Consider the following 26,630-nt stretch of genomic DNA (forward strand, 5'->3'; position numbering starts at 1 on the left):
TGCTCGAAGCGCTGGACGTAGCATATAAAAATAGAAAGTGAAATATCGCCATAAGTGGCAAGATTTAAATTTAAAGAGATAATTATATTACACGCCCGAAATTATTTTTGTGGCGCACCCATTTTATGTTCCTCGCAATGTTTAGTGGGCGGATATTTTTTTTTCCCCACTAGCCCAGGAATTTTGTTTAGAAAAACAAGTGTACCCTGCGGGATCTTGAAGATTGCAAAAGTAGTACGTAGGATATAGCGAGTGAGTCGGGGCTCACGCTGGATCTTGAAGAGAATCGACTTAAAACAGCACCGTCTAGAATATTCTAAGCCTGCGAACAGCTTTTTCTATTCCCACGTGACGTCGTCACATGCGGATGACGCCAACTCGGCAGGCGGGCCCGAGCCTGACGACCTTCGTTCTTCGACGCATGCATTGAGTCGACACGAGGCAGACCCGAGCGTTCACGCAAACAATCGCGTCCAATTTCCGTTCGGGCTCCACCTCACTTTAATGACGTCTAAATTATAGCGCACGAGTTTTGATTATTCTCGGTTTTTTATTGCTTGAACCTTCGACTACTTGTACTCTTTTCACGGTTGAGCACTTTATTTTCCCTCGGGAGTTATAAAATGGTAGCTCGTCTAATGTAAGTCTAATCAGTGAAAGCCGCGCCGATGGATGGTCGTGCTAGCGCTGTGAAGCTCTGTATATACACATCCCAAATGAAAAATTTGTTCGTTTAGGCAGGTTGTGGCCATATTCTGCCTTAGGATTGGCCAGTGCACTACATTTATTAAACCGTGGACTTTAACGTCAATGACTCAGCAGAGATTAGAGGCGTACACTACATATAAATTTCAATAGTGTATTGCTCCCTGCGGCTATCATAATACGAGTTACCTCCAGGAGACGGTTAACGATTTTGGTCAGCTCGAGTGCAAGGAAATTTGTTTATTTTCCCTAGAGCGAAAGCGGAAGCCTCGATAGAATATAAAATAGTCTTCAAACAAAACGAAAATTGCACCCAATGGTTGCTTGCGGCTTCGACCGCGTCACTGGAAATAGGAATGACGTCAAGTCCGCGTAATCTTGTTGTGGCGAGAGAGAATACCAGGTTTAATGGTTACGAGTTTTCGTTTCTGGTTCGTTTTAAACGCTTTACTTGTAATTTGTTTTCTGACTTTGTTTCGTTTCTTTCAGGCACGTGCACCCGAGGTGTCTGCCCCCGCGGGAACGTGAAGAGAGGTTGATATTCTGCGCAAAGAATCTGGGGACGAAATCTTTGAAATAAAGATCTCAGTGACGTTGTTTTGTTTATTCTTTATGACTAGTACACAATATTTGAGCGCAAATATTTTTTTGTTTATAAATAATTGGAATAAAGACCTGGTCCGACCAGTGAAACTCGGCAGATTGCAGTTATACCACAGTTACATGGACACCGGTAACCGTAGCTGAGTCTAGCTTCAGTTACACTGAGCTGCGGTTAAGAGTGCCCGTGTAATTAGGTCATAAAAGTGTATCGAAAGTGAATATTTTTTTTTCAGTAGATCAACTCAAAAAGAAATATTTTAGTCAGTACTTTGTCCCACCAAGTCAGTAATTGGACATAGTTTTTCTAGACGAATTACTTACTTGTTTCTATAATTAATGTCGCTACTTCTGCCATGGAAGAAGTTTATCGAAGGACATTGATAGGAAAGAAATATACTTTACATCAACAAAATTATTTTTTCTTTAATTTGAAAGGTTACTAATGAATTTTATAATAAGGTATGCGTTCTTGACCAATTAGAACCGAAACCGAAGTAAATATCACAAAAACATTAGTCATGCCAATGAGGACCAGGTAAGATTTTGACTTCAAAATAGATATAAAAGGTATATAACGACTGACTTCATTGCTCATTACTACTTCGAAGCATTTCGCACGATTATGACTAACACAGGTATGAATCAGGATGTAAGTTTGTTTATTGAATACATAGTTAAACCTTTCTTATTGAAGCTCATTTACGAGATGCGAGCTACTGAAGTTTGTGGTAGGTTATATAGATTGCTGTGCAGCACACGCGACTCGGAGGTGTAAAACGAAGCCATCGGTTTCAAGGACAAGAAACTGCATTCACTTGAAAACCGACAATCCTTTTAGTCTCCGACAATGTAAGGAAAAAAAAAATGCCTCGCAAACTGCTAGGCAATAGTGTTGCATACGTGAAACGTTCTACCATCACAAACGTTTAGCGATACTCTGTGTTCCACGTACTCAGGGCGGATAAACCTGGCGATCTTCCAGACCTTTCCATAATCTTGAGTTCCCCTCCCTCAGTGCGCACTGGTGGTCGAGTTCCCACCTTGCCTGCTTCCTTCCTCCTCCCCTACCCTTCTGGTCACGTGACCTCCCCTATTAACCAATCAGCATCGAACTTCGGGGCCACTCTTTTACCTGGCTTCAGGGTATGCTGAGCATCTAGCCAAGGAACGTTCCACGTTAGAACGCAGGACCGTGGGTGGCTACATGTTCAAACTCAAACTTTTTGCTTCGTGGTTCTTTTTTGGCGATCGTATCAGTTAAGGCCGCAATCTCTGGCTGAGAAACGATAACGGTTTGAGGAAAAGTAACCACGCCATGCGTTTTGCAAGCTGCAGCCATTGACCATAACTACTTGACCAGATCGCAGCCACTGAGTATAGGCTTCGCGCCACATCTGTTGTGCATGCGAACACTATATACTTCGTCTCACCTTAAGTCCAGATTCCAGACGAAGCCGACGTGACGAGCAGATGGGACCGATCAGACAGCGTCAAAAGTGCGCCATCAGGCTGTCCCTTGTGTTTTTTTTTTCTGTATACGTCAATACTATTATCGCCGGACCGACCGTCTCCAGAAAAGGCTTGTGAATTCCGATTCTGACGCTACCTGGTTGGTTCCCTTTAACTCGGAGCGTCGGCCGCGTCTGGACTTGGCTGAAACGAAGTATAGCCACGCTATGTGGAGAAAAAGTCGCCTGCTTCTAGCGCAGGAATTGCGGTGACGTCAGAATGACGCCGAGCTCTGATTGGCTTTGATTGAAAGAATAGTGGGTGGACTTTGATGCTAGATGCCTTGAGGTCTACCCACTATTTTGTCTTTCAATCAGCCAATGAGAGCTCTGCGTTCTGACATCCTCGCAACCCCTGCAAGAGAAGCAGACGAACTCGCGCTCTGCTTAGTCCCAGAGAGATTAAGAAACGCAGGGAGTGGTTTGTCACGTTCCCTCCTCTTGCTTTCCTGATTGGTCCTCGGGCGTTCATATCGACCGATGCCGCAACCTGATTGGCTGAGGGGAGATAATGAGATGCTCGCCAAGACCTGCGTTTCACAAGCTGCCGATGACTACGAATAAGCCAAGCTTGGAGTGTCGGCGCTCCGTGTTCCGATTTTTTATTTTTCTGGGGCGCCGCCATTTTGCTGTTTGGTGCAGAGGTATACGCGCAAATGCGATCGTTATGAATTAAATGCGACTTCCTTAGCCAGCACCAACAAGCTCGGGTGATGTCAGCTAGCTTTGCGATTTCAAATAAGGCTTCGAATAACTGGCAAGAATGATTGTAAGCACCAACCTATACTCTGTTCCCCCCTAAGCTGAGACTAAAAAACACCACCTTCAGCGCGAGCTCGGTGTCTTCCGCAGTGTTTTGGTTGCGCTTGCCTGCGCCATCACACTTGTGTTAGCAAGGGCACAAAGCTCGCGCTGAGGGCGAAGGTTCAAGTCTCAGCATAAGGATGAACAGTGTATAGGTGGCGCAAGGTACCACACGTCATAAAGGTTACAGCCATTACAGCATCCGTCCATCCATTCATTCAGCGGCTGAAGGTCCATTTTCTTATGGTGCCTGGATCGCGCCTCCGACTGGAGTGTTTAGCGTCCTATCACGCCCGTACCCCAAAAGTGGTCCCGAAGTGGCAACAAATGACGTCACACAATTCGATGTGTCCTGCTGTCGGAAGTCGCGATCCTGGCGGTTGGTCGTAGAAATGCTGGCGAAAAGCACGAACGAACGCGAGTGTCGCTGTCGTCGCGGCGTCCCAACTTCTGGCTGCGGAAGCTTCCGTGAACTGCCACACTGGAGAGCGACCCGCAGCAGTACAGGCGTCTGCCACATCCACCATTGCTGCTGGGACACCGCCAAGATCGGGACCGGTGACAGAGCATATGGCACTCTTATGACGTCATCAGGCGGAAATCAAAGGACCACTTTTCTAGACGCGGTTAACACATCAGTCAAAGATGAGTACGAGGTACCATAGTTTTTGTGAAGCGTTGCTTATTCGGCGGAGTGACGACCAAGAGCGTTAATGGACGCTCTTGGTCGCCTCTCGGTCAAAGCACATGGCAGGCTGGTCCTGGCGTCGGGCAACATGGCCGGCCCGTAACATGGCAGCCGTGAAGGAGCAGAAGACACCATGGGTACCGAGGAAAACCGAACATTAAAGGACGGGACTGTAAGGTTGTGTTTCTAAACCCCATTTATTTTCGTTTCAAGTGGTTCCATGTTATATTAAGCGGCGGAGTGCCAAAGAACGAAACTGGCTCGGACCAACGGGCTTTGCTCGAAGATGCGCCTGGTGCCCGGTGTCATGCGCTTGCTAACTAAAGCGGGGGCCATCTGGAACCTGGCGACCGTTCGTGTGAATTATGACCGGGGCGCGGGGCTGGCCTCGCCTCACCACAGCGACCCTTCCGCGGCTCCCAGGACCCCACCTGCGAGGAAACGGGACCTTGTCAGCGTATTCCTGGGAAACGCATTTGCCACTTGCTTTGGTTCTGTTGTCGCTAGTTTCGCTTTCAGGAGTTTGCTTTGGCTTTGTTGTCGCCTGCTTCGCTTTTAGAAGTTTACTTTGGTTTTAGTTGTCGCGTGCTTCGGTTTGAGAGGTTTGCTTAAAGTTAGTTTTAATCGATGCCTTGTTATTTTAGTATTTCAAAAATGTTGTGAATTTTGGAATTTGGGAAAGTTTGGTGCACAGAAATTCGCCGAATTTATTCGATATGGCATGCAATCGTTACCAGGGATATAATCACGTGGCACAATTTCGCCAAAAGTTTCCGCGACATTTTCGAAAATTAGGTTCTTGGAAAAATTGAGTGACTTACGGCTCCGTAATCTATGTAGTCAGTGCAACACTATCTAAAGCCATACATACGAGCCCGAGTTTTTCCATGCAACTGTAATTTTTTTACAAGAAATCTGTGCGAAGTAATTAGGGGTGACCCGAATTTATACGATGACAGATCAGCCAAGATTTTCGGGAAGCCAAGTGATCTAAGACCGGTTGATTAATTTACAAAGGACTCAGTATGTGCTGGGTGAGGCCGTGAGGACTAGCACATTTGACAAGCCCGGAAAAATTCGAATTCTAATCGTACATACCTGAAACCGTGAACGAGAACGACGCTTTGTAACTCATTTTATCGATAAGGTTTGTGGGGCTCAAACCAGAGCTAGTAAAATATTAAAACAGAGCAAAAACGGCGACCGTGCATTTACCATGTCCCATATGCGGGATGTTCGTCATCTGCACACTGCATGGTTTGCGAGTTCGCTCCCAGCTTGTCACTGCGGTTATCCTGCTGGGCGCCAGCCTCTCTTAGGCATTCTCATCTGTTTCTGCATTCAGCGAGCCACCAGAGAGCGAGCTCGCAAACCATCAGTGAGTGGACGACGAACAGGCTTGGACGGAAAACACACATCCGCTGTTTCCCTTTTTTATTTTAATATTTCAGAACCTCTGAGACGAGCTTTAAGAAAATTGACATATAGCACTTCTTGCGATTAAACGAAGATCGTGTTCCCAGTTTCAAATATATGTACGTCTTGCAATGCGAATTTCGTTATGCGTGCCAAGTGTGCTATAGTCCTTAAGGCAAGTCCCTGTACGCAAGGCAAAAAATAGTTTCCCAGGACAACCTTTATTTACGTAAATTCAATGTAACGACCGTAACATGCTAGAAATTCGCTGTTTCTTGCTGAAGTAAAATGTAGAGTATTAACCCCGTTTAAGCAAACAAACTGGTGATGGCATCTATACGGACACTGACTGCGTAGGTGACGGAGCAATGGCGCGGCAAGTCCCGAACATTTTAATATTACTTCACACTCAATGATATCGCAATATGTGTCAATAAGAAGACCACAGAACGAATAAAGAAGGAAGACGTGTTAACATTATAAGCCACGGTCTGCGTTTCCGAACTTATCAGGGGCTCTAGTTTCACTTATTCTGAAGAGCACGTACATACTCCCCTTGTTTGCCCCCGACCGAATTGAAAGGATTTTTGGTTTTCCCCGTTGCATCATTTTAATGAATGAATAAACATGTGCAGAGCGTAATACTGGAAACCTCGAAACTAGCAATCGCCATATTTCTTTTCAGTTTTTTTTTCTTCATTTTTTTTTTTATTCCAGTAGAACAACAAAACAAAAAAGTCGAAACTGACAGTATGCTTATAAAACTCCCTTTCTTTCTTGGACCTAGATTTCATCTTGAACAGTCAACGAAGAAACCTATATGAGATGTAAATAAGTATCATGACCCGGCGTCGTATAGTATTTGAAAATAATGCATCTTATAGGAAGAAAACGCAGGCGTTCTCTAATCAATAATGAAAGCAGGTGCAATCAAAAGAATCAGCAAACTTACAAAAAAAAGTGAAAAGTGACCTTGATACTAAGAAGAAAAAAGAAGAGTGTGAACAAAAAAGTGATAGCAAACATTGCGGAACATATAAACGGAAGTAAAACTATAAAATGTGCAGTGGCAAGCAATATGAGCTGTAGAATATGCAAACGGCCACCTGGCAGTACAAACTACGCTGTCGCACGGCTGCCGTGCGTGCGGCGAGGGTGAGGAGGTAAATGTGTAGACACAGTTAAACATTTCCACTGCCGTTCTAACCTTCCTCTCGCTGCCTGCTAAACCGAGTGGTCGGTACTGCCTGGTCACCGTTTGCGCATTCTCCTGTCGTTAGCCGCTGTGTATCTCGAACGATTAAAAAAAGAAAAAGAAATCGTCGAGCAACTTTAGGTTGCTGCGCTGGATTCGCTGAGGCAAGCATTGCTTGAGCTGTGAAAAAATAACGAGATATTGTTCTATTTTATCTCTAAAAAATAAATTGCCTCTGCGGAAATCGTGCTTAGGATCACCGCATAAACTGCTTCGGCGAATGAGTCCTTTTTTTTTTTATTGTGGGAGACTGTACGGGATACATGTGGTGCGTGCGCGGTTATCGTGTTTGACATGCTACGGCTGTGCGGAAATATACGCATAAATTAGACAGCGAAGTAATTTGGTCTGCGATTTCTGACTATTTTTTTTTGGCTAACCTGACGGACGAGATAGAAAAATGCTAACTCGTCATGCGGTGTCAGCTTCCTGTCATCATAACCCTCTGCAAACGATACCAAACAAGATATCTATAAATAAAAAAACTGCATTTAAAGTTTGTTCTTTTTTTTAGCAGGTGCTTTGTTTGACTTTCTTTACACACAATCTTTCTGTATTTATGTATTTTGAATACGTAGCATACGTGAAGAAATATATTTATCCGTGTGGTCGTAGCTTAGGTCGTTTAGGCGTACATCTCCGATGCCTCTTTTGCACCCCCCTCTGCGATTTGCACTTTGAATACCTAGATATAAAGAAACCTTTGGCACGTTTGTACTAACCTTCAGTCTTGGATTCATAAACTACTCAAGTAAGCTCAAAGTAAGATAACAAGAAAAAGAACAAAACGCTTCAACGACTCATAGTCCACGCGCGACAAACCATAGTACGGTGGAAATCTTCTTATAAAACAACACGAGAATGGTTTTTAGGTGAGAAGGCTTCTGTGCATTGCTACTAATCGCACATAAAAAACACGGAGATGAAAGCCCCAAGCGCAGCGCTTGCTTTGACCGTTGTCGTGACAGCGCTGGTGGCCCATGTTGGAGCCCAATATGACGATAGCGACTATCGTGATAACTATGAGGACTGTGACGATGACGATGACAACTGTGACGTAAGTTTTTTTTCTTCCTATTTTGTCACCTTAATTGCCATAATAGTGGTTCGCTTGGTTCGCTTGGTGCGGTTTTTATCTTAGTTTGCAGGCAAGCCTTGTTTTAAAGTAGCATTCGCCCCCTGCATAAATATACAGCACACACTGCTGAAAAACATATCAGACGCATCGTGGTACCGACTTTGTGACTTCGCTTGATCTTAAGAAACTGATCACCATACAAGACGCTTGCAATCGATGCCACAGATGATTGCTCGGATTACGAGACAAGCTGATGGCGTTTCGTGAGCGTACAAAAGTTAAATATGTTCACCCTATTGCTTGAAATTTTGTCGATATAGGCAGAGCTGGGCACCATTTCGGTCCCTAGCTCTGTCTAAAAGTGAGTGGCATCAGTAGAAAACTTTTATAGGGATTGAAATTCGTTGTTGTTGCATGTCTCATCGAGGTGATCTCAATGTTTTCGTACGTGATTATGTGACTGCAACCGTAACAACGTATCGTATTAAAATAATGTTGTTTCATTTGACTAGGGTATTTGGGGAGGGGATATGCTTTCGAATACGTATATGATCTCCTCGCAAGTTTAATCTTAAATCGAGATATGTTTTATATCTACAGGAATATTACAGTTCTTGTACATGCCGTCATCAAGACCTGTCGGTGGTCGTTCTGTACTTGTTCTTTGCAAGCAAAAGCGAATTCGGTAGCGTGGAATGTATGACGCAGGAGTTACACACTCAGTGGAGCTGGCACCACCATGGCCGGTGACGTAACGTCAACGAAAGCCATGCATAGCCTCGAGGTAGCAGTATATATCTTACCTGTCCTGCCCTAACCCCTATACTCAACTGCAGTAAAGGGGGCCGACCAAACGTTCCACCCGTAACCACTGAATTCCTAAGCTACATGTAAGAGTAACGGAACGGCACTTCAGCCATCTTGGTGCCTACAACCACTGTTGCCAGAATTATCTCAAGCTTTATTGTAAATCAGACAAAAAGATCTCCGTCCTCAAGGAATGTTAAAGCAGACCGCTACCGCTTAGCTGCCTGACACAATAACTGAAACTTAAAAAGTAGTATTTTTCTATAACAATGCTTTCCAATGGCACTTACTCTGGACCTTACATCGTACTCTGGACTGAGCAAAGAGATGTTGGCGCCCACAAGAAAATTGGAAAAATCTCGCTAATTTCTGGTGTTTTGCAGTTACAGAAGACAACCTACCCCGGCGGTAATCCTCCCCTTCTGAAGGGAATAGGCGAGATATGCGGCGCTTACAGCGAGTGCCAGGATCACCTGTGCTGTTTGCAGTCATACGACGGCAGAACCACTTGTCAGCCTAAATCGGAACCCGGTCACTGGTGTTCGGATGAACAAGTCAAGGACGGAGTAAATATAAATCTGTGTCCATGCCTACAAGGTGATGCTTCCTTCTTATCTCTTGCGTTGTTGTCTCGACTAGTCACTAACTTAGCTTCACTTAAAGGTATACGTAGGTTCCGCCATCTTGGTGATTACATTCATGATTGCCAGTCGTCTGAATTTTTATCTGAAATCGCAGAGAACGAATTCTCGTCCATCAGGAATGTTAAGGCAGCCTGTGACATAGCAGGAGTATTGGTGGAACTTCCTGACACCGTGTCTACGCTTAAGAAGCTTAATGGCTGGATGGATGAATGTTAATGGCCATACCCTTTGTAACGGGCGGTAGCTTGCGCCACCTAGCCTAAGCATAAAAACAAACATATTTTAATCGTGGTGGTTGCCAACTGCACCGGGCCGCTCTTCGCTAGTTACAGGTGGCGACCGAATTTTGGAGCCGGGTGGCGAAACCCGCTCGTCGCTGTCGAAAACTCTGGGTCGGTCCTCGAGAGCCATATCCAGATTTTGCTCCAGTGACGAGTCGACTTCGCTATCCGGCTCCAAAATCCACTCATTGTCAGCGCGATTTTGGCCGCAAATCCGCAAGTGTAAATGCTCTGTTCTCCAGGAAAGCGAACTTGGAGGCCTTCTTTAGTGGTTTGTTGTTCTCTGTTAAAAAGGAACACTTCAGCCAGCTCACAGCGAAAGATAACCTAGACTTCTCGGGGTCGAGAGTCGCTAAGCCTGTGTGTTGAACGGCTCAAACGTACGCAGGCTATTACGGGAAGGTTCTCCTCAAGCTTTGACTTATACCGGGTCTGTGAGAGAAGGGAAAAACCGGCTTTTTCTTCGACCCGCATACATAAGCAAGGCTTTGCAGAAACCTGAAACGCCTTGAGACTGCGACTTTGGTGGTGGTAATGAAATGAGAATATTCAATATCATATTATTACCTGAAAAAAAAAAAAAACCTCTTGCATGCGCCGACATTTACCTAATTTTAATACCCGTCAAACCAGGGAATGTCGTCCTGGGTACCTTTATAATTAATTTGACATAAAAAAAATCGCGTAAGCAAGATAGAAAACTACTTTGCCTTGTCGACGAGAGTTTTACTCAAATAAATGCCACAGGCGCCCACAGTGGCGTTTTTTGGTTTGAAAATGTTAGGCTTAGGTAGATGGCGATTCATTTTTTTTTTATTTATGCTCCAAGTGATATTGCTTGACCCTAAATACAAGGACGTCTTGTGATCGCACATGCAAGTCGGACACTGTAAATATTGCACTGCCTTTTTTTTTCGGGGAAGTTTATTTTACGACGTGCGTGTCCTAAGCACAAAAAAAAACAAACAAAAAAAAATATATATATATATATATATATATACTAGGAAAGGGGATGGGAGGTAAGAGAATTTAATGTTCTTTCAAATAGCATTGTTCGTCTAGATATCTGTCACATTTTTTGTTATTTATTTTTGTTCGTTTTTTGTTTTTCAGGTACGTGCAAGGATAACATCTGCTCCCTTTGAGGCTTGAATGAACGTCGAGATCCCCATGGAAAATATTTTAAGGCGTTCCATGTTTGTCCTGAGGAATCAAGAGGTGTTATTCTTACAAGAAATTTTAATTTAAACGCCTGTCACAAGTCCGACGCTAATAAAATCCTTGGTATATTATATCTTCTCTATTCATTTTTTTTTTCTTGAGGGGGGGGGGGGGGCAGCAAGTCAATATATATATTGCGAGGTTTGCCTATATGAATCTACGTTAAACTATGTTGTTCCTGGAAATAAAATAAAAAGCCTACGTTTCTCAGGTGTTGGTTGCTGGTAATTAATATTGTATATTTTTCAGCTTTAATTCATCTGATGAATATAATAATGTATGTAGTTGTTTGAAAGGAATTAATTTTTTGACGTTTTCCTGAGAAGTGAATGCCCAGAATATTATCAATTAGCGCAAAAATAAAAGGGAAGGATGCAAAACCATACGTGCAAAAACATTTTTTTTTTCAATTTTGGAGACTGACGGAGATACCTGAAAATTTGCATTTGTCATGTGAACTCTATACAAGATGTAAAAAATAAAAACACATCTTGACCAGTGTAATAATTTGTCGACTTGAAGAATCACTTCAAATGAAATCGCTTTTTTTTTTTCTTTTGGGGTTAACTACACAGCGCAATATTAGTTTTTGTTCAGTTTTTGTTCGCGTCTCGCCTTACCAAAGTAATAATCAGGCACATCGATTTTTATAATTTTTTTTTCTAATTTCTCAAAACGATCCTGCTAACCAAAACAAAAACGCCTATATTTATAGAAACCGGGTTACACAATTAATTCAAAAATGCTCCTGAAAAAAAAAAAAAGTTTCACGGGCTTCGTAAGGGAAGCTATGCATACTGTTGCTGAGAAGATTGCATATGATGACTAACAGAAATCAGGATGTTCGTTCCGTACTGTGTAAACTGTTGATGCTTTTTATTGGTCCAACATAGATTAAGAAGCGTGGTCTAATAGACGTCTGCGATAGACAGTATACGGATATTAATAGGAATGAAGGCATCTTAAGAGGGCGCGGTACCGCTATTTATTCGTCCGTTTCAGCCACCAGATGGCGCGCGGCTCGTGACGTGGTTGAACGCGCAACTTCTAGATGGCGGCAGCATCGAAGTGTGAAAAGGCCCCGTTATCCGCTGCGTGAAGTAGATCGCCGAAATGTGTCGTATTCTCCCGGTGGAGGAAGTTTCTCCCTCCCTCGCGCGCGCTAGGTATGTCGGCGGTCAGTCAGCTCAGTGTGCATGGCATCGGACGTCAGTGATAATACGCGCGGTGGCCGAGTCCAGTCTCTGCGCTGTGTGATGCCGTGGGTGGAGCTCGTTTCTGTTCGGAGGTAGGAACAAAAATGTCGGTCCCCCTTTTTACGACACTCGTTTCTATAGCTTGAATTTTTTTTTTTTTTATCTCAAGTGACATACAGTACCGCCTTTTTGAAATCGTCCTTTGCGGCGAGCGATTGAGAGTCAGGTTAGCATTTAATTTTGGTCAGCACTACACGTTCAATAAAGACCTCGGGCGGTGATGTAAACATGCATTGCTCCCCAGAGTCTGTCCAAGCTGCTCAGTGACAGTTGGAAATGATATTGAAGGCGCGCGACCGTCGGTTAGTAAAATACGTACGTTAGATTCACTTATTCAGTCTAATCATTTTTGCCAACGTCTTTTATCTGTTTCGACAAATGACATGGTCCAGTCTATTGATAATCCTAGCTAGATTGGACGTACGGAGTGTCCGGGCTTTAAAAAAATTGCTTCGTCGTACGGAATGTCCGTGCTCTAAAAAAAAAAAAAAATTTGCTTCATTTATTTGAATGAATAACTGTTTTCTCTTTCCCGTGCTCGGTGCTATGCGAAAATTGCTTAGATGTTATGGTAGCGTAGTGTGGCGGCGTTTTGCACGCTACCTTTTTATTGCATTCACTGTGCACAGTATGTGTTCAGATGGAATGTGTCAAATCGTATTTCCGATCGATATGATGGATTTATTTTGCTACAGTGTTAATTATATTTTCCTGATTTAAACTGGTCCGTCCCTGATCTAAGCTAAGTTCAAATTGGAGGGTGCAGCCAGACTTAGCGTCGTAACAGCCGTAATGCGAAGAAAGAAATTAGTACCATGAAAGAAAAACGAAAGGATACGAGGCGGCTCGGTGTTATAGAAGTAATGGGTGTACGAATGATGCCATCGTACGCTTTTTTTCTTGCTGAACGCTCCGCATCCGCAAGGTACCAGGAGCTCCTAAACGGAATCGGAGATCGTCCATTTATGCTGAAAACTCCATCCACGGGCTCTAAGCATCCGCCGCCGTCAGACGACTTTTTCAAGCAACAATTTCTGTTTTACGTCTCCTAGAGCCAAAGTGTTCACAGTTTCGGCCAAAAATTCACAACGCCGTCCGAAAATAACAATAAGTAATAACCTTAGAAATTTCCATGATTTTTTTTCCATTGGTCAAGTTTTATCGAGGTAATAAAAAACCGAAAAGAAAAAAATTGTGTCCGTGTATTTCTATTGCTGTGAGTATACTATTACGCTATTCTATTGAATAAATCCCAGCAAATGATTACTATCAAAAACAAGCTTCTAAAAAAGTACTTCAGTGCTCCGTTAAAGAATGGCGCGAAAAACATATAATTCTCTACATCTTTCCGAAATGTTTCCTCACATCTTGCTAGCCATGGACCATTTGCTATATTACCCGAGCATCAAGGAGAATCAAGGCCAAGGCCCATGTTTGCCAAGCTGTCGATGACTACGAATAAGCCACGCTTAGAGTTTTGCAGTCCGTCCCACGATTTTCTTATTTTTTGGGGAGCCGCCATTTTGCTGTTTGGTGCAGAGGTATAGGCGGAAATACGGTAGTTATAAATAACTAAATGCGACTTACTTAGCTTTCGATCCAGCGTCAAGAAGCTCGGGTGATGTCGGCTTCCACTGCGATTTCAAATAAGGCTTCGAATTACTGGCAACAAGAATTTTTGAGCACTCAGTTCTAATCAAAAAAATTTCGGTGCTTATTCTTTTGGTCTATACTCTATATGGTGTTCAATGGAGCAGTATCACATCGAGCACACCAAAATCTTGATGAAAAAGTCTCGAAAAGGAATTTTAAAACAAATTAAACGATTAGCAAAGAGCACCTGGGGGATGCCGCTAAGGCCTCGTATGTAGTGCCCGTCTAGGAACCTCGAGAGGTGGTGACGATAACTGTCTCGCCCGGAACTATACATGCTTTGAACTTGACGTCATCGCGACAGCTCCACGGCCAGCACAAGATAGAGGGGAGAGAGGAACTCCCCACTCAACGGGACTCTTTCGTGCGAGTCCCAGACGTCACGACTTTACATCTGACGGAACCCAAAATATTACCCTAAGGTTTCGAGTTACGTCCGACGGAAATAAGTTACGGCCTGTGTAACCTATTATTGAATGTTACGCTTTGTGGGCGAAACACGACGTAAACATAAAAATATATATAATTAATTTTTCATCACGTCCGATGTAGCGTTGGTAAATCGGTCAAAATCGTGGCTCTATTTGTACCTCCAGGTTTGTTGAAGGGATTGGAGTGTGTTCCTCCTATGTAGAGGCTGCGTAGGCCTGGTGGGTCACGTACGTTTTTTTATCTTTTTTTTTCTTTCTTTTTGGCGATCTTTTTCTTATTTAAGAGGATTTTTTTTGCTTTGTTTTTAGATATGAAATTACTTCTTCCTAGACGCGACACACAAAAGAAAAGAAAAACATTAACAAAATGGAAACCGCAGCACGCGTGCTGCGAGCATGAGACTGTTGAGACCCTGAGATAACAGTCTTGAGGTGTTGGTTCGTACGACAGATTGAGGGCCCGTAGTCTTGTTTAAAGCGTCGAAAGCCCCTATATGTGCCGTGATCTCGAAAAATCGCGTTGCTCGTATTTTAGACACTTTGGATGCTATAACACGCCTTCACGGGTGGCGAGAAAGTTAGCCACTGCAGTACAACCGCTAACCAGTGCGGTCTTTAACGTGCACCACGCAGTATTAGTTACACGAACACGTGCCGATACCACGACCTACGCCGGTACGAAACTCATCCAGGTCGAAACGGGCAGAGGGTGGGGGTAACTTTATTTTTTATTTCGAGTTCCGTCAGACGTAACTTTATTTTTCCGAAACCTTGGGGTAAAGTTACGTCGGACGTAACTTTAATTTTTATTTGGAGTTCCGTCGGACGTAACTTTAATTTACATATTGGGTTACGTCGGACGGAACTCGAATCCTTACGTAAAGTTACGTCGGACGTAATTTTAATTTTTATTTCGGGTTCCGTCGGTCGTCGGACGCAACGCTAGACACTGCGATGTTCGCATCCGCTCATGCACGACGGGGTCATTATCATATAGTGACAGGACTGGCATATAATCAATATATAAGCGCCACCGGAATGCTGGCGAGCCTTGAGCACACTCTTTATTCCTTTCGATTGTAATTTTGCTTCGAATCGTCGCTTGTTTTTACACACCTGCTGCGGAACACGCATTTTGGGACTGAAATGTAGCGAAGTTAAACATCGTTCACTGGCGAAGAAAAATGCGCTAACTAAAGCAATTACACTTTTAAAATGTTAATAAAGTTGGATACTATTCGGTACGACCGAAATAAGCAATGTGTTTCCTGTTATTTTCCGGCGAAAAGACAAAATGCACGCGCGTTTTCCCATAGGAATGCACAGGAGCGCCGCAAAAGTAGGCTGGTTGCTGTCTGCTGCAATTTGCCTACCGGAAGTCGCATGGACACTAGCGCCAGTTGAACCTTTAGCGTACATTATAATAACTCTATGGCGCGAACGGAGGACGGCGAGCGGGGGCGCGCGTGCAGCGCGAGGGTTCATAAATAAAGGAGTTCCGTTTTTGTGAGTGCCTTTGTTCCGACCTGCAACAGAACGGGTGTCTGCCACATTTATCATTGCTGCTGGGACACCGCCAAGATCGAGACCGGTGACGGCATATGCCACTCTTAAAGGCGTCATCAGGTTGAAATGGAGGTGCCACATTTTTGGACGCGATAAATATACCAATCGAAGACGAGTTCGAGGCACCGTAGTTTTTCTGAAGCGTTGCTTATTCAGGATAGTGATGACCAAGAGCGTCCTTTTGATTACCACTCGGTCAAAGCATATGGCAGGCTGGTCCGGGCGTCGGGCAACATGGCCGGCCGGGAACATGGCAGCTGCGGGGGGGGGGGGGGGGGGGGGAGCGAGCGGAAGAAAACATGGGCACCGAAGAAAACCGGGAATTGAAGCCAGGGGCAGTCACAAAAGTCCCAACATCATCTGTTCGAACTCCTTCTCGGAAGCATTTAGTGTTGTACACACTACAATAAAAATAATTTACAAAATCGGCCTCAATAACAGCTTTGATTAAGTACTGAAAACGCAGTGGACTAGGAAGGTGAGAATAGCTTTCCGAATTGAATAAAGTGGTATCATTTCTAGTTTTCACACTGTTAAAAAAAATTGGTAATTTAATCTCTCCTTTGATCTGTAGAGGTTATATATGGCTCAGTTGTCATTCGATTTGGTTCCACATTATCAAATCCTTAAATTTTGTTTGAATTACTGATTACCTCTTTGCAAAACTTATTTTATATTTACTTCGAAGAGTGACCGTTATTCTTTTTTATTCAAGCAGATGTGATTATTACAAGTTGGTGTATCATGTCGTATGTAGACGATATGGAGTAATTTTGTTTAATGAAAATAGATTTTTTCCAAGATGGTGGTAACAGGTACGTTTCTGCCGTCTGTTTATTGGGCTCTGCTGCCATTAGGCAGGAAAATAATCCTCACGATCAGTAGGCTAGCTGACCAAATATTCCGATAAACTTTGAATTGATGCTTTCATATTTTAATGTTTTAAAAATGTTTTGAATCTTGGGATTTGAAAAAAATTGGTGCGCATGAATTGGTCATTATAATTAATAGGCTATGTAATTGTTACCACAGGCTGATAGAATCGCGTGGCACAGTTTTCGTTAAAAGTTGTCACAACATTTGCGAAAATTAAGTTTTTGCTAAAATGAAGGGCCTCACGGCACCGTAATTTATGTAATAAGTGCAACATTGTCTAAAGCAATATATATAAGCACCGATTTCCATTGTGAAGTTAGTAATCAAAAACCTTATGTACACTATATTTACAAACTAAATAAAACCGTCCAAGACATCGGTCGATGGAACCGCTGGAGCAGTTCTTTCTCCGAACCTCGTGTTCCGTGGCGTTCTGGACGTCATTGTGCACCTGCACACCGACTTCGTCATTTTGGACTTGGAAGTAGCACAACCACTACACCATGCAACTGCGGTTGTGTACAGACGTTTATGCGAAGTAATTATGGGCTAGCCAAGCCTGTACAAATATAGATCAGCTGTACAAATATAGGTTACGCTTGTCCGTGTCTACTCGCTTGTGATTGTCCCTTGTGTTGCGCAAAGAACCCTCTTGACTAGATCAGCCAAGATTTGCTGAAAGTTAAGTGGTCTCAGACAAGTTAATTAATGCACAAAGGCCTCATTATGTGCAGGACGAGGTCAAGGACCAGCACATTTGCCAAGCCTGGCGAAATTCTAATTCTATTCGTAAATATGTGGAACTGGTAAGGCGACGCCATTTTGCAAAGCATTGTATGAATATTTTGTTTAGAGATCAAATTGGAGGTGGTGAAATATTAAAAATAGTGCAAAAACGGCGACAGTGCTTCTACTGTCTCCTATATATGGGATGTTAGTCGTCTGCACCCTGGTTTGCGACCTCGCTCCCAGGTAGTCATCTTCCATAAATTTCGTTAAAATTGTTGCTCATCGGGATTATGCTGCTCGTCGCCAGCCTCTATTAAGCATTCTCATTCATTTTTGCGTTCAGCAAGCCACCAGAGAGCGATCTCGCAAACTATTAGTGAGCAGACGACGAACAGGCTTTAGTCAGTTACAGATTAAGACAAGCTTACGAGTGAAAGGAAGGCTGGGGAGGAGGAAGCAGACGGAGCGCTGGAAAGGGGAAGGTTTCCTCCTCTCCTCTCAAGCATTCCATTTACTTTCTCCTCCCCTGCCCCCTTTCCCTCGAAAATATTTCTTTACCTGTAACTGACTATAGAACAGAACATACACGGCCGCCATGTTCGCTTATTTTTTTTTTATTTCTCTATCTTTGAAGTAATTTGAAAAAAAAAAAAGAAAAATTTACATGTGAAACCTTTTGAGATTAAACGACGTTCGCGTGGTCAGTTTTAGCTATATGTACATTTTATATTTCTATTTCCGTAAGGCGTGCCAAATATGCTATATTTGGCACGCCTAACGGCCATATCCTGTACGCTAGGAAACAAAACAGAAAGGTTTTCCCACAACAACCTTTATTTACGTAAATTCAATGTAACGACGGTACCATGCTAGAAATCAGCTGTTTTGTTCTGAGGTAAAATGTGCAGTACCAATTCTGTTTAACCGAATAAACTGGTGATGACATCTACAATCAAACCCGTCTATAACGAACAGCAGGAAACGCTAGGATTTGTTCGATATAGCAAGTAATTTGATATAGTAAAAACCATTTACAACGAACTTCCACGATGCGTTCGTTGTAAGGCGAGAGCTTCCCTTTCTTTCTCATCTCTTCGCTTCGCCTTTTAAGAACGCGCAAAGAAACTTTTTTGTTTGTTTTGTTTGCATGCGTGCAGTTTTTTTTTTTCGGTTTATCTCCAATTCTGAATCGCTTCTCTTGATGGAACTTAACCCGAGACTGGGGTAGAAACAGAAACTTAAAAGTAGAAGGGACAGAGACAAGTGAAGAAGAAAACGTCTCAAAGACAAGTGAAGAAGAGAACGTCTCAAAGACAAGTGAAGAAGAGAACGTCTCAAAGACAAGTGAAGAAGAGAACGTCTCAAAGACAAGTGAAGAAGAGAACGTCTCAAAGACAAGTGAAGAAGAGAACGTCTCAAAGACAAGTGAAGAAGAGAACGTCTCAAAGACAAGTGAAGAAGAGAACGTCTCAAAGACAAGTGAAGAAGAGAACGTCTCATAGACAAGTGAAGAAGAGAACGTCTCAAAGACAAGTGAAGAAGAGAACGTCTCAAAGACAAGTGAAGAAGAGAACGTCTCAAAGACAAGTGAAGAAGAGAACGTCTCAAAGACAAGTGAAGAAGAGAACGTCTCATAGACAAGTGAAGAAGAGAACGTCTCAAAGACAAGTGAAGAAGAGAACGTCTCAAAGACAAGTGAAGAAGAGAACGTCTCAAAGACAAGTGAAGAAGAGAACGTCTGAAAGACAAGTGAAGAAGAGAACGTCTCAATTTACCATATTTACCATCATGGTAAATATCCACCAGCTCGCCTGCACTTTAACCGCTTCTCTTCGTTAGCAACCATTTTGGGATGAAAAGTTTTTTTTTTTTTTTCTGTGCGTGCGTGCAGAGTGTATTTTTTTTTAACTTTCTTCCCTTCTGAACCGCTTCTCTTCACTCAATTTGTTCCCAACTTGAGCTTTTACGATTTCTTTGTTTCCCACTTTTTTTTTTCCTTTTTTTTTTGGGGGGGGGGGGGGGGCAGGGGGAGGACAGGCTAGAGGACGACTGTTTGCGCGGTCTTGGAAGCCTTCCCGGAGGAAGAGCTCTATATATCCAATTGTCTTTATAAAAAGTACCTTTTACATTAAATTTTTTAAAAATTTTCCGTGAGTTCGTTCTAAACGGATTTCATTTTATATGGACCCTGACAGCATGGCGACGCGCCAATAGTGCCGCAAGTCCCGAACACTTTAATATTACTCCACAGTAATTGATATCGCAATATTTGTCAATAAAAAGGTCGCAGGTCAACAAAGGTCAATAAAAAGGTCACGAAACAGGAAGGAAGACGCGCTAACATAAAAGCAACGGCCTGCGTTTCCTAAGTTATCAGGGGCACTAGTTACACTAATTCCGAAGAGCATGTACATACGCCCCTTGCCTACCCCCGAACGAATTGAAAGGCTTTTCTGGTTCAGCCTGTTGCATCATTTTAATAAACTAACGAACATGTGCAGAGCGTGATACTGGAACCTCGAAACCAGCTATTGCTGATTTTTTTCCAGTTTTCTTTTTAATTTTTTTATTCTCTTAGAAAAAAAAGTCATGAAGATTATAGTATGGTTATAAATCTCCCTCCCTTGGACCTAGGTTACATCACGAGCTGTCAACGCAGAAACCGACCTGAGATGTAAATAAGTATCACGACGCGGGGTCTCAGTATTTGAAAATAATGCAACGCAGAAATGTTTTAACCAATACTGAAAACAGATGCGATCAAAAGAATTCATCAAACTTACAAAAACAAAGTGAAAAACGACGGTAATATCAAGAAAAAGAAAAAGTGTAGAAAAGTGACAGCGAACATCGTGGAACAAATAATCGGAAGTATACCTATAAAATGTGCAGTGGCTGTAGCAATGCGAGCTACAGAATGCGCAAAAAAGCGACCATGCAGCATAAACCACGCTGTTCCACGGCTGCCGTGCGTGCGGCGGAGGGGGAGGAGGTGAATGTGCAGACACATTTAAACACTTCCAGTGCCGTTCTGACCCTCCACGCGCTGCCTGCTAAACCACGTGGTCGGTACTGCCTGGTCGCCGTTTGCGCACACTCCTATTTTTAGCCGCTATGCATCTAAAAAAAAACAAAAAAAAACAAAAGACAAAAAAAAAACATTCGACGAGTAGTTTTAGTTTGCTGCGCTGAATTCGCTGTGGACAGCATTGCCTGAGCTGAGAAAAATAACGAGACATTGTTCTATTTTCTCTCTAAATAATAAATTGTATCTGCAGAAATCGTGTTTAGGATCACCGCATATGGAGAATGAGTCTTTGTTTATTCTGGGTGTCTGTACAGAATATATGTTGTGCGTGCAAGGTTATCACGTTTGACATACTATGGGTGTGCGGAAATATACGCATAAATTAGACAGCGGAGTATTTTCATCGGCAATTTCTGGCTGCATTTTTTTTTTGCTAACTTGGCGGATGAGATTGAAAGATGCTAGCTCGTTATGCGGTGTCAGCTCCCTTCCCCCCCACACCCTCTGCAAACGATACCCTATTCTATATAGGTTATATTTTGGGTTATCTTGCAAAATGCAAAGCTTAGTCGGCCGAACATGCAAAAATATTACGACAAAGTATATATATATATATTTAAAAAAAGGCCTTTAAAGTTATTCTTTTTGGCAGGTGCTTTGTCTATTGTTCTGTTGATATTTCTTTACACGAAATCTTTCTGTATTTATGTATTTTGACTGCGCAGCATACGTGCAGAAATATATTTATCCGTGTGGTCGTAGCTTAGGGCGGTTAGGCGTACATCTCCGATGCGCAATGCCTCTTTTGCACCCACCCCTGTGATTGCACTTGGGTACCTAGATATAAAGGAACCTTTGGCACATTTGTACTAACCTTCAGTCTTGGCTTCATAAACTACTCAAGTAAGCTCAACGTAAGATAGCAAGAAATAGAACAAAATGCTTCAACGAATCACAGTCCACGCGCGCCTCAGCATAGTACGGTGAAAATCTTCTTATAAAACGACACAAGAATTGCTTTTAGGTGAGAAGGCTTCTGTGCATTGCAACCAATCGCACATAAAAACACGGAGATGAAAGCCCTAAGCGCAGCGCTTGCTTTGACCATTGTCGTGACAGCACTGGTGGCTGATGTTGGAGCCCAATATGGCGATAACGACTATCGTCATGACGATGCCAAGTGTGACGTTGACGGTAACGGCTGGGACGTAAGGTTTTTTCTTCCTCTGTTGTCACCTTGCCATCAAAGTGTAATGAAAACGATGTTGGGAACACACCGCGGGACTTTTTAAACAATAAGCTGGGAATACCACGGGACTTCTTAAACTATAAAAGTAAATAGGGAGAGAGAGAAAACGAAAGTTCAGAGGTATCGTGTTTGGCTGAAGGGGCAGCGGGCAAGAAATACTTGATGGGTAGTCCAGTAAATTCAGTTCAAAATAAAAACGGTTAAAAACGCCCTACAAAAACACAACTCCACTTTGACCTTGTTGAATGAAAAATTTTGTTGTTCGTCTTTTCGCTTTGGCGAATATACTAGCTTTCATAAAAATCTTTGTCTTTAGGGTGGGCTTGGTTCGCTTTGTCCTGTTTTATCTCAGTTTTCAGGCCAGCCTTGTTCTAAGGGACATTCGCCCCCTACAAAGAAATACTGCACATACCGCTGAAAAACATATCACACGCATCGTCCCAGTGACTTTGTATCTTCGCTTCATCTTAACAAACCGATCACCATAGAAGATGCTCGCAATCGATGCTACAGATGATTGCTCGGATTACCAGACTGATGATGTCGTTTTGTGGGCTTTCAAAAAGTTATTTTTTGACCCTGCTCCTTTAAATTTTGCCGATACAGGCATGTGCTTAATACCATTTCGGTCCCTAGCTCTGTCTAAAATTGAGTGGCATCAGTAGAAAACTTATATAGCGATTTAAATTCGTTGTTGTTGCATGTGTCATCGAAATAATCTCAATGTTTTCGTACGTGATTATGTGACTGCAACCGTGAACAACGTACCGCATGAAAATAAAGTTGTTTATTTGACTAGAATGTTTGGGGAGGGGATATGCTTTTGAATACGGACATGACCTCCTTGCACCTTCAATCTTAAATGAAGATATTTATATATATATACACAGGTCCTTGAACATGACATCATCAAGCCGTGTCGGTTGTCGTTTTGTACTTTTTCTTTGCAAGCAAAAGCAAATTCGTTGGTGCGCAATGTATGCCACAGCAGGAACACACTCAGCGGAGTTGGCACCACAATGACCGGTGACGTGAAATCAACGAAACCCATGCATAGCCTCGAGGTAGCAGTATTTTACCGGTCTTGCCCTTAACCCAATCAGCAACTGCAGTATAAAGGGGGCCCCGCCAAACGTTCCACCCGTAGCCACTAAATCCCTAAGCTACATTTTAGACTTTTAGAGTGACGGAACGGCACTTCAGCTATCTTAGTGACTACACTCACTGTTGCCAGTTATCTCAAGCTTTATCCTAAATCACCCGAAAAGGTCTCCCTCCTCGAGGAATGTCAAAACAGTCCGCTACCGCTTATCTGCCTGACACAATAACTGAAGCTCGGAAAGTCATGTTTTTCTATAGCAGTGCCTTTCAATGGCACTTACTCTGGACTTTACAGTGTGCTTTGAACTGAGCAAAAAAATGTTGGCGCCCGCAAGAAAATTGGGAAAATCTCGCTTATTCTGTGTGTTTTGCAGTTGCAGAAGCCAATCTACCCCGGCGGTAATCCTCCCCTTCCGTGGGGAATAGGACATACATGCGGCGCTTACAGCGAGTGCAAGGATCACTTGTGCTGTTTGCGGTCATATGACGGCACAACCACCTGCCAGCCTAAATCGGAGCTCGGTCAGTGGTGTTCGGACGAACAAGTCAAAGGCGGCGTCAATATAAATCTGTGTCCATGCCTAAAAGGTAATGCTTCCTTTTCATTTCTTATGTTGTCATCTACACTAGTCACTAAATTAGCTTCGCTTAAAGGTATACGCAACTTCAGCCATCTTCGTGATAACATTCATGGTTGCCAGTTATCTGAATCTTTATCTGAAATTTCAGGGAACTTCTTTTCGTCCACCAGGAATGTTAGGGCAGCTTGCGGCATAGCAGGAGTATCGGTGGAACTTTCTTACACCGTGTCTAGTGCTTAGGAAGCATGATGAATTGATGGATAAATGTTACTGGCCCTTTGTAACGGGCGGTAGCTTGCGCCGCCAAGCTTAAGTATTAAAAAAAAAAAACTTTTTAATTGCGGCGGTTGCCAACTGCACCGGGCCGCTCTGCACTAGTTGCCGGGGATGAGCGGGTTTTGGAGCCGGATTGCGAAACCCGCTCGTCTCTGGCGAAAACTTTGGGTCGGTCCTCGAGAGTCATATCAAGATTTTCCGCCAGTGACGAGTCGACTTCGCCACCCGGCTCCGAAATCCACTCCGTGCCAGCGTGGATCCGCCGCAAATTCGCAAGGATTGCAAGCGGTCTTGCAGGCCTTCTTTTGAGTTTTGTTGGTCTCTCCTAAAAATGAGAAATTCAGCCAGCGCAGTGCAAAATATAATCTACACTTTTAGGGAGAGTCGCTAAGCTTTTCTGTTGAATGGCTCCAACTTAGGCAGGATATTACGGGAAGGTTCTCCTCAAGCTTTGACTTATACCGGGTCTGTGAGAGAAGGGGAAAACCGGCTTTTTCTTCGACCCGCATACATAAGCAAGGCTTTGCAGAAACCTGAAGCCCTTGAGACTGCGACTTTGGTCGTGGTAATGAAATGAGAATGTTCGATATCATATTATTACCTAAAAAAAAGAAAACACAACTTTTGTATGCGCCGACGTTTACCTAATTTTATTATCCGTCAAACCAGGGGATGTCGTTCTCGGCAATTATATAATTAATTTGACTGAAAAAAAATATCGCGTCAGCAAGATAGAAAACTATGTCGTCTTTCCAGTCGACGAATTTTACTCAAATAAATGCCACAGACGCCCGCAGTGTATTTTCTTGGTTTGACAAATGTTAGGTTTAGATAGGCGGCGGTTCATAAATATTTGTTGTTTGTTTTATTTCTGCTCCAAATGATATTACTTGACCCTAGTTAGAAGCCCGTCTTGTATTTGCACGTGCAAGTCGGCCAACGTGAATATTGCACGGCTGTCTTTTTTGTTTGTTTCCGCGGTGAAATTTAATTTTCGACGTGCGTGCCTGATTTAAAGACCGACGACCAGTTCGCGCTTTCCACTTTTCCCTCGCTTCCTCCTCTGCCCCCTTTTACCCTGCCCACCGTTACCTGTTTCCTCCTCCCCCATGGTGAGGAGGATTTTCTGCCTTGCAGAATCTCGAGTCTGGTCGTCGGCCTTTAAGCACAAAAGAATTATATATATATATATATATATATATATATAACGGGCATGGTGGCGGGAGGCCGAAGGCGTGGGTATATAACTGAGAAGAAAAAACCCTTAGTGAAAACAGCAACAACGGACGATTTAATCTTCGACGTTTCGGCCGGAGTCCGGCCTTCGTCTTCCTGACGAAGGCCGGACTCCGGCCGAAAAGTCGAAGATTAAATCGTCTGTTGTTGCTGTTTTCACTAAGGTTTTTTTTCTTCAAGTTTTATATATATATATATAGATATATATTAGGAAGGGTTAGAGGTGGGGGAGAGAATTTTTATGTCCTTTCAAATAACATCGTTTGTCTATACTCTGTTGCAATCTAACAACGAAGGGCGAGGGTAAGACCGGCCGAGGAGGAGGAAGCAGACGGAAAGCTGGAGCAGAGAGGGGGAAACCTCCTTTTCTCTTTATTGTTCCGTCTGCTTCCTCCTCCCCGGCCCGTCTTACCCTCGCCCTTCGTTGTTAGATTGCAACGGACTATAGATATCTGTCACATTTTCGTTAATTTATTTTTGATTTTTGTTTCTTCAGGTACGTGCAGGGAACACATCTGCTCCCTTTGAGGCTTGAGTAAAGGTCGAGATCCCTGTGGAAAATATTTTGCGACGTTCCATGTTTGTCCTGAGGAATCAAGAGGTACTATGATTACAAGAAGTTTTAATTTAAACGCGCGTCACAGGTCCGACGCTAATAAAATCCTTAAAATATTATATCTTTTTTTTCTTTTTTTTTTTTTTTTGGGGGGGGGGGGGGTGCGGAAGCAGCAAGTCAATATATTGCGAGGTTTGCCTATAGGAATATACGTTAAACTATGTTGTTCCTGGAAATAAAAAAAAGACAAAAAAACATACATTTCTTTGGTGTTGGTTGGTACTAATTAATATTGTAAATTTTCTGCCAGTGATTCATCTGATGAATATAATAATGTATGTATCCTTTCAAATGAATTCCTTTCAAACAACTAGATTGTATTTGTTTGAAAGGAATTAATTTTTTTAACGTTTTCCTGAGAGGTGAATGCCCAGAATCTTAGCAATTAGCCCAAAAACAAGGGGGAGGGGTGCAGAACCATATGTGCAATAAAAGCAAAAACATGTTTTTTTTTTTTTTTTCAGTTTTGGGGATCGACAGAGATACTTGAAAATTTGCATTTGTCATGTGAACTTAATATAACTAACAAAAGGAAAACGCATTTTCACCAGAGTAATAATGTGTCGACTTAACTTGAAGGATCACCTCAAATGGAATCGCTTTTTTTTTCTTCTGGGGTGAACTACACGGCGCAATATTAGTTTTCTTTCACGTTTTGCCGTACCAAAGTAATGACCAGTCACACCGAATTTCATAACTTATAATTATTGGTTTATATAATTTAGTTATTTTTTCTAACTTCCCAAAACGATCCGGTTTGAACTAAACCAAAATGCCTATATTTATAGAAATCGGGTTACACAATAATTCATAGATGCTCCTGAAAAAAATAAAGAGTTTCATGGGCTTCATAAGGCAAGTTGCGCATACTGTTGCGGAGAACATTACAGGTGATGGCTAACAGAAATGAGTACGTGCCTTCCGTAGTGTGCAAACTAATCGATGCTTTTTATTGGCCCAACTTAGATTAGGGAGCGTGATCTAATAGACGTCTGCGATAGACATTGTATAGATATTAAAAA

At 42.8% G+C, this 26,630-nt stretch overlaps 3 protein-coding genes across 3 annotated transcripts in view; all 3 read left to right on the forward strand.

The window, feature by feature from the left end:
- LOC120837502 (U-scoloptoxin(18)-Er1a) overlaps positions 1-1,297 on the forward strand; it is a 45,885-nt gene extending 44,588 nt beyond the window's left edge. The window contains exon 3 of the mRNA XM_040206917.3: positions 1,195-1,297. Within this exon, the coding sequence (XP_040062851.2) occupies positions 1,195-1,244 (50 nt within the window). The 3' untranslated portion in view covers positions 1,245-1,297. The remainder of the gene's footprint in view (positions 1-1,194) is intronic.
- Positions 1,298-7,803: 6,506 nt separating this feature from the next.
- LOC115332666 lies at positions 7,804-11,079 on the forward strand. Its single transcript, XM_040207436.2, has 3 exons — positions 7,804-8,036; positions 9,248-9,461; positions 10,903-11,079. The coding sequence occupies exons 1-3, from the start codon at positions 7,902-7,904 to the stop codon at positions 10,932-10,934; spliced, it is 381 nt and encodes a 126-aa protein (XP_040063370.1). The 5' UTR covers positions 7,804-7,901; the 3' UTR covers positions 10,935-11,079.
- Positions 11,080-21,622: 10,543 nt separating this feature from the next.
- Positions 21,623-25,520, forward strand: LOC120837828 (U-scoloptoxin(18)-Er1a-like). The gene is made up of 3 exons (XM_040207440.1): positions 21,623-21,757; positions 23,274-23,487; positions 25,489-25,520. Exons 1-3 carry the CDS (start codon positions 21,623-21,625, stop codon positions 25,518-25,520), a joined length of 381 nt encoding a protein of 126 aa, XP_040063374.1.
- The last annotated feature ends 1,110 nt before the right edge of the window (positions 25,521-26,630 follow it).

The sequence above is a fragment of the Ixodes scapularis genome, unplaced genomic scaffold, assembly GCF_016920785.2.
Source record: "Ixodes scapularis isolate PalLabHiFi unplaced genomic scaffold, ASM1692078v2 PGA_scaffold8__174_contigs__length_109621045, whole genome shotgun sequence".
NCBI lineage: Eukaryota > Metazoa > Arthropoda > Arachnida > Ixodida > Ixodidae > Ixodes > Ixodes scapularis.